The sequence below is a fragment of the Centropristis striata genome, chromosome 1 (genome assembly GCF_030273125.1).
Source record: "Centropristis striata isolate RG_2023a ecotype Rhode Island chromosome 1, C.striata_1.0, whole genome shotgun sequence".
Taxonomy (NCBI): domain Eukaryota; kingdom Metazoa; phylum Chordata; class Actinopteri; order Perciformes; family Serranidae; genus Centropristis; species Centropristis striata.
This window is the reverse complement of record NC_081517.1, coordinates 45,527,529-45,542,081: the sequence shown is the minus strand read 5'-3', so window position 1 is coordinate 45,542,081 and position 14,553 is coordinate 45,527,529. Positions and strand designations below refer to the sequence as shown.

At 37.4% G+C, this 14,553-nt stretch overlaps 1 protein-coding gene across 1 annotated transcript in view; it reads right to left on the bottom strand.

Annotated features, from left to right (window-relative positions):
- p4hb (prolyl 4-hydroxylase, beta polypeptide) overlaps window positions 1–6,930 on the bottom strand; it is a 28,152-nt gene extending 21,222 nt beyond the window's left edge. The window contains exons 1-2 of the mRNA XM_059343976.1: window positions 6,607–6,930; window positions 3,364–3,570 (exon numbers count right to left, since the gene is read on the bottom strand). Coding sequence (XP_059199959.1) covers window positions 3,364–3,570; window positions 6,607–6,751 — 352 coding nt within the window. The 5' untranslated portion in view covers window positions 6,752–6,930. The remainder of the gene's footprint in view (window positions 1–3,363; window positions 3,571–6,606) is intronic.
- Window positions 6,931–14,553: the final 7,623 nt, after the last annotated feature.

The following is a 14,553-nucleotide window of genomic DNA, read 5'->3' as shown; positions in this document are numbered from 1 at the left end:
CTTAAAACATCAACGTAAAGTGTAGTGAGCGCCAGTGTTGCCAACTTAGCGACTTTGTCTCTAGATTTAGTGACTTTTCAGACCCCCGGGGACTATTCTAGCAACAAATCTAGCAACTTTTTCTGGTGTTCCTGGAGACTTTCAGAGACTCGTTGTGACTCTTAACGAGGCTCCGCCCCCCGCGGCTCGTTAAGGAGAGTCAGAGTCCTGCAGGAGTCTCTCCCAGCTGACTGTGTTAACATGATGTTAACCCCTCAGCGTCCAGTCTGCAGATGGTGCATGTGTGATGTGGTTTACAGTCAGAGTCTCTTTTGGCTCAGTGGAGCCGGATAAAGAAGGATGGTTGGACTGTGACAGAAGACAGAGCACTTGCAATTCTAAACATATTCAGGGTGTTTTTTACTCACTTTTTGTCTTTCCTACAACCTTATTCCTCTCTCCTACAGCGTCCATTACAACTACATGCACATAGTAAATTATGCAAATTAGGCGATGACATCACAGACGCAGCAGCACCACTGCTGAAAAAAAATACTAGAGGAAACACTGAACTGAGTCTGACTGATTATCTGCAGACAGCCACCGCACGTTTTCCTGTGTGAAAGTGGATTTGAAAGTGAAAGTATATAAATAATTCTATCTGTGCTGTGTGTGTGTGTGTGTGTAAGATGCTTTGCTACAATGATCATGTGCTAATATTGTTTTTAAACTATGATTAAACTAAATAAATGTACTGTCTGCATCTGCTTAATATGTATATAGCATATTGTTAAATGTCTTCTATTAGATTGTTCATTTTTTATCTAAACTAAAAGGGTATTAATATTAATTTATGTGCAATTTTTGTGGTCGGCTGTAACAGACATTTCCCTGCTGTGGGATTAATAAAATCTGATCTAATCTCTAAACTTCCTCTACTCTATTTACAGTAAGATTCTAAAATCACAAGAGATATATTTTATGTTTTGTTGTGTCTTTCTTGGTCATTTTGTGTCTTTTTTTTGGTCACAAAAACCTAAATTTTTGGTCAAAATTGATTTATAACTAAAAAGTTAACTCCTTGTTGTCTGTTTTATCTTGTGACAAAGTTTCAGACTTCAGTTTTGCTTTATTTATTTATTTATTTATTGATGTTGGAGTGAGATCATTAATGTTAAAGGTTTCCTCAAAGCCTTCCTCAACAAGCTGAGCTGTAACACTGAGAACATCCTGTTGCTCCTCCAGGTGGAGAACATGGAGAACCGAGTGTTCTGCTGTTTAAACTTTAAAACGTCTCCATGTTGAACATGCTGTTCTCTGGGAGGCTGCACTAACATGTCTACCTTTCTTTAGAGTCAGTCTGTGCCAATTAAAGTGGACTCATGACAGACCTGTCTGTCTGTCTGATGCAACACAGCAGCAATTTCACTGAGTGAGCAACATGTTGCTGAAGTGCTGCAGCTCTGTGATTGGTGGTTGTGGGTTTGTGGTTGTCATTTCTACTGAAATAAACACTTCCACAGGCCACGGCTGCCTCCTGAACGGGGCCCGGCCCGGCCTGGAGAAACAGGGAACGTGAAAAACTGCACACATCTCCCCTGGCTCAGAGTCAGCACTAGCCCCGCCCACTCCCAGCCTCTGGCAGCTGATTGGCTGAGGAGGAGTTGGAGATCATGTTACAGGATGGAGGCAGTCGCTGGGCCGGACTACAGATGTCAGAATGATCCTTTATGGCTCATATGGAGCCTTTCTGGAGCTGATTTATCTAATAAATATTTACTTTAAACTCTCCTGTGACGGAGTTACTCAACATTACATCAGCTGGTGCAAAATATCGGCTTTAATTAAGATGCAACGGGCAGAAAAAACAAGTTACCACAAACAGACTCTTTTAAAAAGGCCTTTTATTAAATGTGTCGCTGTGTTTTTTTACTGCATCTGCTTAATATGTATATAGTATATTGTATATTGTTAAATATCTTCTATTAGATTGTTTATTTTTTATCTGGGATTAATAAAATCTGATCTAATCTCTAAACTTCCTCTACTCTATTTAGAGTAAGATTCTATAATCACTAAAGATATATTTTATGTTTTATTGTTTTGTTGCAAAAACCTTTATCTACGTTTTTACAACCTAAACAAGTTTTATTTTATTTTGCTGTTTTATTTTGATTTGATTTTTCTGTCTTCTCTTTTTTGCTATTCATATTTTAGTTCACATCAATACCTAAGTATAGTCTGGACCTGTAAGAACTTTTAACTTTTTACATTTTTAATTCCATTTTATTTAATTTTTTATTAAACTTGCCATTTCTTAACTCCCACTGTTTTGGCCTTTTAACCTGTTTTTAATCTTGTTGTTCTCTGGAGCACCTTGGAGTTGCTTTTAACAATGAAAAGTGCTTTACTAATAGAATTTATTATTATTAAGTTGCATGGTGGGAGAAAAAGACACAGCATATGACTACAATCAAATACAGCATTAGAGCTGCAACATTTATACGTTTAATGGAACAATAATCGATTATTAAATTAATCGTCAACTATTTTGATAATCCAATAATTAGTTTTGAGCAGTTTTTTTTAAAGACATTAAGTCTAAATTCTCTGATTTCAGCTTCTTCAATGCGAATATTTCTGGTTTCTTTGTTCCTTTATGACAATAAACTGAATATATGTGTGTATATATATATATATAAACATATATGCAATTTATAGTTTTAGATGGTTATATAGTCACTGTTTTTTACTACGTTAGTTTGAATCACTACATTTTACTGATGAGAAATATTTGCAATAAATTTAGTCATGATTATTAACATTTAAAATGTTTGAAATAGTTGGGTTTTTTTCAAATGCTTGAATTTGTTAAAGACAATAAGTCTAAATTCTCTGATTTCAGCTTCTTCAATGTGAATATTTCTGGTTTCTTTGTTCCTTTATGACAATAAACGATTAATTAATATATATCTATATATATATATATATATATATATACTACATTAGTTTGAATTTTTGAACATTTTAGTGATATTTGCAGTAAATTTAGTCATGGATTATTAACATTTCAAATGTTTGAAACAGTTTTTTTTTTCAAATGTTTGAATTGTGTTTGTGTTTATCAGTTCCAAAGTTTAATAAATCAGACACTGATGGCACAGCGCTCTGGTATTAAGGCTTCTTTTTGCCCTGGTTAGGAGATACTGGGCTGAAAACATATTTGACAGGAGGAACATCAGTGATAAATGTTGAGAACCAGTGACTGAGAACCAGTGACTGAGAACCAGTGGTTGAGAACCAGTGGTTGAGAACCAGTGACTGAGAACCAGTGGTCCATCTCATAGGAGCCTGATGAATGAGTGAAAAGGAGGAGGAGCTCACCAGAGTACTCCTTGGGGGACTCCTTCTCTCCTCCCTTGAAGAACTTGATGGTTGGATATCCGCGGACGCCGAACTCCTGAGCGAGCTCCGTCTCCTCGGTGGCGTCCACCTTCCCCAGACGCACCGCCGAGCCCTCCGCCTTCAGCAGGCCGGCCGCCTTGGCGTACTCCGGAGCCAGAGCCTTGCAGTGGCCGCACCACGGGGCGTCTGCAGGAGACACATCATTACATATATAACCATAATAATAATAATAATAATAATAATAATAATAATAAGTCTACTCTGCCTGTTGTCATAATTATCAATACTTCTGACATTCTATTTCTTTGATTGTCTAAATATTCAACTATTTCTTTTTATTTATTTACAAGATTAACACTAACTTTATAACTATGTTATGTCAGAAATACTTATTTCTGTATTTAATGTATTTATTGTAATGTCTTAACACTTTTTTCTTGTATGATGCTCAGGATGTTTATTACTTCAAATTCTGTCAGGAAATGTTATGTAAAATTGTTTAAATGGTTAAATAAAAAGTTCAAAAAATAATAATAATAATAATAATAATAATAATAATAATAATAATAATATTAGACATTAAGGGTGGCACCAAGGTTATTATAGTTAAAGAAAACGAACCAAAACTAGAATTTAAAAATATTTTCGTTGACTGAAATAAAAACAGAGTTTTTTAAGAAATGATAACTAACTGAAACTGTATTTTGTGGTTCCAAAACTAACTAAAACTAACTAAAATTATAGTGAAAATGTCCTTTATTTTTCGTCTTTTATCATATTAATATCAAAAGCAGGATCAGTGAAATCAGAAAACCCACCTGGACGATATAGAAGTCCAGGTGGAAGACTTGATACCAGCTAGCAGTTATTTTTTAAAGAAAAGTGAAAAGTGAATGTGAAAGCCGATGAATTAATGATTTAAATATCCAAGTGGCTGAGTCCTATAGTCAAACATTTCCAAAACACTTTGTGATATTAGTGTAGAACCTTTTTAAAGGAATAATTGCTTTGATACAAAACATATAAAACACCTTCTAATGCACAACATGGGTCAAAAATGAGTGTTTGAATATCTTTTTTTATTACAACAGATTATATCCATTTTTCCTTTCATACTTTATGAAGAAAAATTGTTTTTGTATCATTACATCAAGTTTACACACATGGGTCAAAAATGACTTTGTGCATTAGAAGTGTAGTGATAAAAAAAGGGGGGTTTTATCCAAAAAGCAAGAAATTAAAACAAAAAATTAGGATCAAAAACAAGTTATTTGAGGAAAATCTGCAATACTGAATGATGAAATGAATTTATTGCAAATATATTAATATAAAAACTTAGTTGGACTAGTTAAAGGAAGATTTGAACTTTAAAAGAACTCTTTGAAAATAAATGTCCGGAGCAAATAGCCATAAAGAGCAGGATAATTAAATTACTGCTGAGTTTCACATGTTAATGTGTAAACTGTGGTGTCCAATAGTAGAAGAGGAGAAAAACTCAGAGCAGATAATCTCCTAAAGGATGATTCTCATCAACATGCTGCAGCTCAAAAACAATGAATGTGCCTCATTATGGATATATTGTTCATTCATATAACAGTGAAATATGTTTAATAAAGTATGTCCTTATAATCTTCACGTTTTTCTTTGTGATTTATGGCATTATAACTGTGTTAAACTGCACAAAAAACATATATTTCCTAGATATCATACTGTATGCACATGAGAAACTGTAAGAATTTGGCTAAAAGGTGAAATCTAAACAACAATAAAGAACTAATACAGAAATTACTTCTGTCCATTAAATATATAGAATAATATTAAATATTATTTTAACACAAAACAATGAATTGTGCCTCATTCTGGCTATATTGTTCCTTCATATAAAGTGAAATATATGTAGTTTATTAATAGAGTATGTCCTTATAATCCACACAGACAGGACTCTACTAATCACTAGTGACACGTCAAATAAAATGACCTGCATTGCATCACCTTTAATTCTTGACAAACAACTAAAGTTCATGATAGATGCAGAAGGGAACAAGGAAGTTTGGTTAAGTACACGTCAACCTAGTAGCTCCACATCACACCAGGACCCGCCCAGACCCTCCAGGACCCGCCCAGACCCTCCAGGACCCGCCCAGACCCGCACCAGACCCGGACTAATGGAGCCTCCAGCCCTCCCACACCCACATCCCATTGGAGGATCTGCTCCCGGACTAACCAGTAGCAGGTTAATAATGTGGGTAAGCTCCAGCGGGATGGGCCCCAGGCTGAGGACCAGACCCTCACAGTTATTACAGACAGGTATTAGTGGAATAAGTTAAAATAAATGAATAAAAACTGCAGAAAAGACCCAAAACAAACAGAAAAGCTGCAGGAAGAGACGTCTGGCTGCACGTGAACCGAAACAAACCATCTGAAACCAGAGCCAGCAATAGAAACTAACAACCACACACTCTATTATTCTGCTCATGGATCATTATTTATGATTAATCATGATTCAGTTAGAAGAATAAAGAGATAAATAAACAAACTCTGGTCCGCTTCTATACAGGCTAAAGGCTCCGTTAGCTCCTGGAGCTATAGAGTAATATAATAAGTTAGGGCTTAGTTTCATTAGATTATATATATATATATATATAGAATACATAATAAGTTAAGGGTTAGTTTAAATAAATCTGGTGTGAATCCAGCTTCAGTCTCCTCGGTGCAACAGCAGATAATCTATAATCACATTTAATTAAGATAAAAGATAAACAATGCTGCATCAATGTGGATTTTATTTAAATTTAACTGGACAGTGGTCACTGAGTTCACTAGAGCCCCTTAAGGAGAGGCACAATGTGAGAAAGTGAAGCCACAAACAGCAGCAACTTGTTAAAAAGTGTCAAAGTTTGAAGCAGAGTTGAGCAGCTGGATGTAGCTTAGCATAGTTAGCATAGTTAGCTCACTGCAGCTGGGGCTAGTTTGGTTAGCTAGCTGCACATATATATAGTGAATTAGCCCCCCACACAGCTGCAGAATGGAAATGAATGAGCCACAAACTGCAGCAACTTGTTAAAAGTGTCAAAGTTTGAGGCTAAAATGAAGCAGCTGGATGTAGCTTAGCATAGCTAGCATAGCTAGCTGCAGCCAGTGTGGTGAGTTAGTTAGCTGCTAGCTGCAGGTTTAGACAGCTACATAGCTAGCTGGGTAGCTCTAGTGGGTGCTGGGACTTACAGAACTCCACCAGGATGTTGGGGTGAGCCTTCAGAGCCTCGTCGAAGTTGGACTTCTTCAGCACCAGGACGTCCTCCTCCTCAGGGAGACCAGCAGCCCGGCTACAGGCTGCACACACGGACAGGACGAGCAGGAGCTGCAGCATGGTGCGGGTTCAGGTGTGGAGCTCCACAGGTACGACAGGTGAACAGGGACAGGAGGGCTGGTGGTCCTGGTGGTCCTGGTTCTGGTGGTTCTAGTGGTTCTGGTGGTTTCGGCTGGGTTCAGGTCTGATGGAGCTGCTGCTGTTTGTTCTAACGTGGCAACCAGAGGGTCAGAGCCGCAGCGCGCATGCGCATTTATCAGACCGGAAGATGTTCGTGTTGAAATGTGACTGGATGAAAATAAAAGAGGGAGGGAGGGAGAGAGAGAGAGAGAGAGAGAGAGGGAGAGAGAGAGAGAGAGAGAGGGAGAGAGAGAGAGAGAGAGAGAGAGAGAGGGATAGATAGATAGATAGATAGATAGATAGATAGATAGATAGATAGATAGGTAGATAGATAGATAGACAGATAGATAGGTAGATAGATAGATAGATAGATAGGTAGATAGATAGATAGACAGATAGATAGGTAGATAGATAGATAGATAGATAGATAGATAGATAGATAGATAGACAGATAGATAGGTAGATAGATAGATAGATAGATAGATAGATAGATAGATACCAAAAGTGAAACAAAATACCAAGGAAATACATAAAATGACCAAAAAAGGATGTAAAAAGACCAAAAAAAGACACAAAATGACCAAAAAGAGACATAAAATTACCAAAAGTGACACAAAATACCAAGGAAATACATAAAATGAACAATAAAAGACGTAAAATGACCAAAAAAAGACACAAAATGACCAAAAAGAGACATAAAGTTACCAAAAGTGACACAAAATACCAAGGAAATACATAAAATGAACAATAAAAGATGTAAAATGACCAAAAAAAGACACAAAATGACCAAAAAGAGACATAAAGTTACCAAAAGTGACACAAAATACCAAGTAAATACATAAAATGACCAAAAAAGGACGTAAAATGACCAAAAAAAGACACAAAATTACCAAAAAGAGACATAAAATTACCAAAACTGACACAAAATACCAAGGAAATACAGAAAATTACCACTGAAAGACTTAAAATGACCAAGAAAAAGATACAAAATGACCAAAAAGAGACATAAAATTACCAAAAGTGACACAAAATACCAAGGAAATACTTAAAAGTACCAATAAAAGACGTAAAATGACAAAAAAAAAGACACAAAATGACCAAAGATAGATAGATAGATAGATAGATAGATAGACAGATAGATAGATAGATAGATAGATAGATAGATAGATAGATAGACAGATAGATAGATAGATAGATAGATAGACAGATAGATAGATAGATAGATAGATAGATAGATAGATAGATAGATTGATAGATAGATAGATAGATAGATAGATAGATAGATAGATAGATAGATAGATAGGTAGATAGATAGATAGATAGATTGATAGATAGATAGATAGATAGATAGATAGATAGATAGATTGATAGATAGATAGATAGATAGATAGATAGATAGATAGATAGATAGATAGATAGATAGGTAGATAGATAGATAGATTGATAGATAGATAGATAGATAGATAGATAGGTAGATAGATAGATAGATTGATAGATAGATAGATAGATAGATAGATAGATAGATACTAGGGTTGTCAAAAGTATCCATACTCAAAAAAGTATAGATACTAAAACGTTGTATCCGGATACAATACTCATTTTCAATGACTACAACTGAATACAACTATCAAGTATCTGAAGCTTGTTATCATAGTTGCAGTTTATTTTAGCACAACTGTTTTTTATTATAAATATTTAACCTGTGGTTCTGTTCATTTTTACATGTTGCATTTTTCTTGTTAATGAAAATATTTCTGTTAAATTTTGGGGTCTTTGTTTTTATCCTGGTGGTATCGAAAATGGTATCGAGTATCGAATATTTTCCTGAGTATCGGTATCGAGTTGAAAATTGTAGTATCGTGACAACCCTAATAGATACACACAAACACATGCACACGTATGCGTGCACACACACACACACACACATTTTGAGGTTAAAGGTCATAGGTTGCTGTATAAATAAATACTTGTAAAGGAATGCTTGTTGTAGGTGTGCTCCTTGTATATTATATAGTATCATAACATTACTAGTATTAATAGTTAAAAATCTCATCATAGTGTACACACACCGGCAGTAGCCCCCGTGGCCCTTTCACAATTTCCCCAGAGGAAATTCATTGATTGATTGATTGATTGATTGATTGATTGGTTGTTCTGTGTAATGACAATAGAAGCGATTAGAAGAAAGGAGGATATTTAAGCACAATTTCAATCATGTTGTATCCTCATCATGCAACATTATTGCATGTTTACATTATTATTTTGTTTATTCAAATGTGTTTAAAGTCTTAATGTTAGTGACTAATGAAGCTGGACATGAAGCGTGTGTTGCTAATGTGTGTTTCTGACTGATGCAACGATGGCTGTTTGTTAATGAGTTCAGTGGAAGAGGAAGGCCAAAGTCTGAACGATGACTCACACTAACACTGTGGTCACGTGATGTTTCACTAACTACTCTAATGAACAGAAACATAAAATGACTTTAAAGCTGAGGCCGATCAATACGGCACTATTGAGACTGCTCTGGTTTTAAAAGGGGAGAAATTCACAGACTGCCGATATGGCATCACACACACACACACACATATATATTTATATATATATATATGTATTTATATATATAAACTGAAAAAAAAGACACAAAATGACCAAAAAAAGATTCAAAATTACCAAAAAGAGACACAAAATGACTAAAGAAGGACACAAAATGACCAAAAGAAGACACACAATGACTAAAAACACACACAAAATGACTAAAGAAGGACACAAAATGACCAAAAGAAGACACACAATGACTAAAAAAAGACACAAAATGACGAAAAAAAAGACACAAAATGATGAAAAAAAGACACAAAATGACGGAAAAAAGACACAAAATGACAAAAAAAGACACAAAATGATGAAAAAAAGACACAAAATGACGAAAAAAAGACACAAAATGACTAAAAAAATACACAAAATGACGGAAAAAAGACACAAAATGACAAAAAAAGACACAAAATGATTAAAAAAAGACACAAAATGACGAAAAAAATACACAAAATGATGAAAAAAAGACACAAAATGACTAAAAACACACACAAAATGACTAAAGAAGGACACAAAATGACCAAAAGAAGACACACAATGACTAAAAAAAGACACAAAATGACGAAAAAAAGACACAAAATGATGAAAAAAAGACACAAAATGACGGAAAAAAGACACAAAATGACAAAAAAAGACACAAAATGATGAAAAAAAGACACAAAATGACGAAAAAAATACACAAAATTATGAAAAAAAGACACAAAATGACTAAAAAAATACACAAAATGACCAAAAAAGACACAACAAAAGACACAAAATGACCAAAAAAGACACAAAATGACAAAAATTGTTGGTCTAAACACAAAGAGCCAAATCAAACAGAGTCCCACTAGAATAAAAACCAGAGTTGATGACAGGATCACACACAATCACAAGATCACATTTATGTTGGTTTTTCTTTGTTTCTTTTTGGTTCTAAATGTTGATCCAGTAAGTCAGAATAAAAAAATCAATTATTATTATCAGGTCATATAGGTGAAAAATATACCAACATGGTATTTAAACATGTTTTAAGGTGAATACAGGCAGGATGGAAGGAGTCAGACATGGAGGAAATAGAACAAAACTCTTTATATTAATAAAGAGAAGCTGGTTTAATCAGACACTGGATCTGACAGTGTGTTGTTGATTAGAGGAAGCTTGATGGAAAAACGTTTTATTTTTTACGGTAAAATATGGAATAAAATGACAATCTTAAATGTGGAATCAACAGTGCTAATATCATTTCACCGTAATATTAGAAAAAGTTGCACCGTATTTATTACGGTAAAGTTCCGTAAACCTGCTGGTTTTTAGTGTAAAAACAACAGTTTTTTTACAGTGTAGCCTCTCTGACAGGTTCATGTTTAACATTATAATGTTGCGTGAGGACGGTTTAATGTAGCAGAGAGAAAGAATTATTTGTCTTTCCAGTAACATTTCCTCCAGCTGCACCAGTTCAACCTGATCTGGATCTTTCTGGATGTGATCCCTGACTCTTCCTGTTCAACTGCTTCTCAGCTTCCTCCTTCATCATCATCATCATCATCATCATCATCACACGGTGAAAACCTGCTGCTGCCACCACCACACCGCTACAACTTCCTCTAATCCACAACACACTGTCAGATCCAGTGTCTGATTAAACCAGCTTCTCTTTATTAATATAAAGAGTTTAGTTCTATTTCCTCCATGTCTGACTCCTTCCATCCTGCCTGTATTCACCTTTAAACATGTTTAAATACCATGTTGGTATATTTTTCACCTATATGACCTGATAATAATAATAATAGATTTTTTATTCTGACTTACTGGATCAACATTTAGAACCAAAAAGAAACAAAGAAAAACCAACATAAATGTGATCTTGTGATTGTGTGATCCTGTCATCAACTCTGGTTTTATTCTAGTGGGACTCCATTTGATTTGGCTCTTTTTTAGCATAACAATTTTGGTCATTTTGTGTCTTTGGTTGTGTCTTTTTTTGGTCATTTTGTGTCTTTTTTAGTCCTTTAGTCCAACATAAAATGTGATTTTGAATCTTTCAAAACACTATCATGCTCAATAAATGTTTCAAATGTGACCAAAGGTGTCAAATCTAACATACAGATTTGACACCTTTGGTCAACAGAGACTGTTGATGTTTTTAAAAGGAGGCTCAAGACCCACCTGTTTGGTCTAGCTTTAACTGATTACTCTAGTTTTTATCCTGTCCTGATGTCTTTTAGTCTTTTAGTCTTTTAGTTTTTATCCTGTCCTGATGTCTTTTAGTCTTTTAGTCTTTTAGTTTTTATCCTGTCCTGTTGTCTTTTAGTCTTTTAGTCTTAAGCTCCAGTGTTCCCTCATGGGGGCCCCCTCACTGGGGGGTGTGTTGGGTCTGCCCGTGGGGATGTGGTCTTGGAGACTCCCTGGGCCCGGGGGACTAGGCAGCTCTGCACCATGTGTGGAGTCCGCCCCGGTCTACCCAGGTCCTGGTGGTCTCCCCGGGTCCTGGTGGTCTACCCGGGTCCTGGTGGTCTCCCCGGGTCCTGGTGGTCTACCCGGGTCCTGGTGGTCTCCCCGGGTCCTGGTGGTCTACCCGGGTCCTGGTGGTCTCCCCGGGTCCTGGTGGTCTCTGTGACGGGTCCTCTATGGCTGTGGGCTCTGCCTCCTCTCAGTGTGGAGGCTCCCTCAGGTTGTTTTTTCCTCATCTGGATCCTCGGAGCCTTCTCATGTCTCTACACTGTCAATCAATATGTGCTGTGTGTGAGTCTGAGTGTGTGTTTGTGTGCGTACGTGTCTATGTGCGTGTGTGTACATACAGATGTGTATGTGGGGATGGGAGGGGTGGGTTCTGTCATTTTTATTGTCTGTTTTTATCCTTATTTTTTGTAAAGCACTTTGTGTTACATTTCTATGTATGAAAAGCGCTACATAAATAAAGTTTGATTTGATGATTTGATTTGATATAAGAGGGTTCCATCCAGTTCTATCATTTGATAGTAAATCTATTTGAGCTTGTCTCCAGTTTTACTTGGTATATCATCATCAAACTGAAACTGGCCTCATGGAGTTTACAGCCAGAACTTTAGAGGTAAATGTACAGTAGGGCTCCACGCTGCTTTGTTTTCTAGTCTGGGTGGAGTCAACAAGTCTGGATTATTTGGAGCTTTTAGTGACTTTAGAGGGTTAACATCCACACACCTCTACTACCTCTGGTAAAGGGAGAGGCTATCTGTGTGTTTTATCAAGGGCAGCTTTTAAATGCAAATATTTCCCTCCCTATCATCGGTTCAACAAATCTAACCCTTCCTTTAATCACCTTTTAATATTTGTTTAACTTCTATGGAGCAGACAGGTCGACCTCCAACAGTCAACTCTCTATAATAATGTGAGATGAAGATTGAAACACAGTGATATGTCACTTTGTTATTTCATGAGTAGAGACTGGTCTCTGTATGTTTGTACAGGCAGCAGAATATGTCTTATATTGATGTTTTAGACCAGGGAGCAGCAACCTTTACTAACTAAAGAGCCACTGTTGGCCAAAAAGAGACAAAAAATGTTGGAATGGAGCCACAAACCTTATTTTGAGCCTCACAGTGAAGATGAAACAGCCTACTAAGTCTTAATTAGCCTACCAGCATTACCAATAGGTCATAATGAACGATTTATTAATATGATTTTGTCAGAAAGCTATTAAAAGCTAGTCTAATTATGGAAAACTAGCTTTGAAGCTGACAAAGTTCAGAGGTGAAGGAGTCACAGTGGAGACGTCCGTAGCTATGATGCTCATTTAAGTTGACTAAAATGTGAAAACATTGTTACTGCTGTATGTAAGCTATTCTTTTTTACAACTGAAGAATATAAATAGCTTTGGGCCTGTCACACCGCGGTGAGGTGGTGTTTTATTTTGTGTTCTGGTCCGGTTATTTCCTGTTTTATTTTGAAATAGTAACTCTCCTCTCGTTTCAGGTCACTTGTCCTTCCCCGTGTGTCATCTGTCTGATTGTCTCCCCTAATCACAGATTGTGTTCACCTGGTGCTCCCTTCCCTCCATGTGTTCCAATAGTTCACCTGGTGCTCCCTTCCCTCCATGTGTTCCAATAGTTCACCTGGTGCTCCCTTCCCTCCATGTGTTCAATAGTCTGTTCACCTGGTGCTCCCTTCCCTCCATGTGTTCAATAGTCTGTTCACCTGGTGCTCCCTTCCCTCCATGTGTTCCAATAGTCTGTGTTCACCTGGTGCTCCCTTCCCTCCATGTGTTCCAATAGTCTGTGTTCACCTGGTGCTCCCTTCCCTCCATGTGTTCCAATAGTCTGTGTTCACCTGGTGCTCCCTTCCCTCCATGTGTTCCAATAGTTCACCTGGTGCTCCCTTCCCTCCATGTGTTCCAATAGTCTGTTCACCTGGTGCTCCCTTCCCTCCATGTGTTCCAATAGTCTGAGTTCACCTGGTGCACCCTTCCCTCCATGTGTTCCAATAGTCTGTGTTCACCTGGTGCTCCCTTCCCTCCATGTGTTCTAATAGTTCACCTGGCGCTCCCTTCCCTCCATGTGTTCAATAGTCTGTTCACCTGGTGCTCCCTTCCCTCCATGTGTTCCAATAGTCTGTGTTCACCTGGTGCTCCCTTCCCTCCATGTGTTCAATAGTCTGTGTTCACCTGGTGCTCCCTTCCCTCCATGTGTTCCAATAGTTCACCTGGTGCTCCCTTCCCTCCATGTGTTCAATAGTCTGTTCACCTGGTGCTCCCTTCCCTCCATGTGTTCAATAGTCTGTGTTCACCTGGTGCTCCCTTCCCTCCATGTGTTCCAATAGTCTGTGTTCACCTGGTGCTCCCTTCCCTCCATGTGTTCCAATAGTCTGTGTTCACCTGGTGCTCCCTTCCCTCCATGTGTTCCAATAGTCTGTGTTCACCTGGTGCTCCCTTCCCTCCATGTGTTCCAATAGTTCACCTGGTGCTCCCTTCCCTCCATGTGTTCCAATAGTCTGTTCACCTGGTGCTCCCTTCCCTCCATGTGTTCCAATAGTCTGTTCACCTGGTGCTCCCTTCCCTCCATGTGTTCCAATAGTTCACCTGGTGCTCCCTTCCCTCCATGTGTTCCAATAGTTCACCTGGTGCTCCCTTCCCTCCATGTGGTCCAATAGTCTGTGTTCACCTGGTGCTCCCTTCCCTCCATGTGTTCCAATAGTCT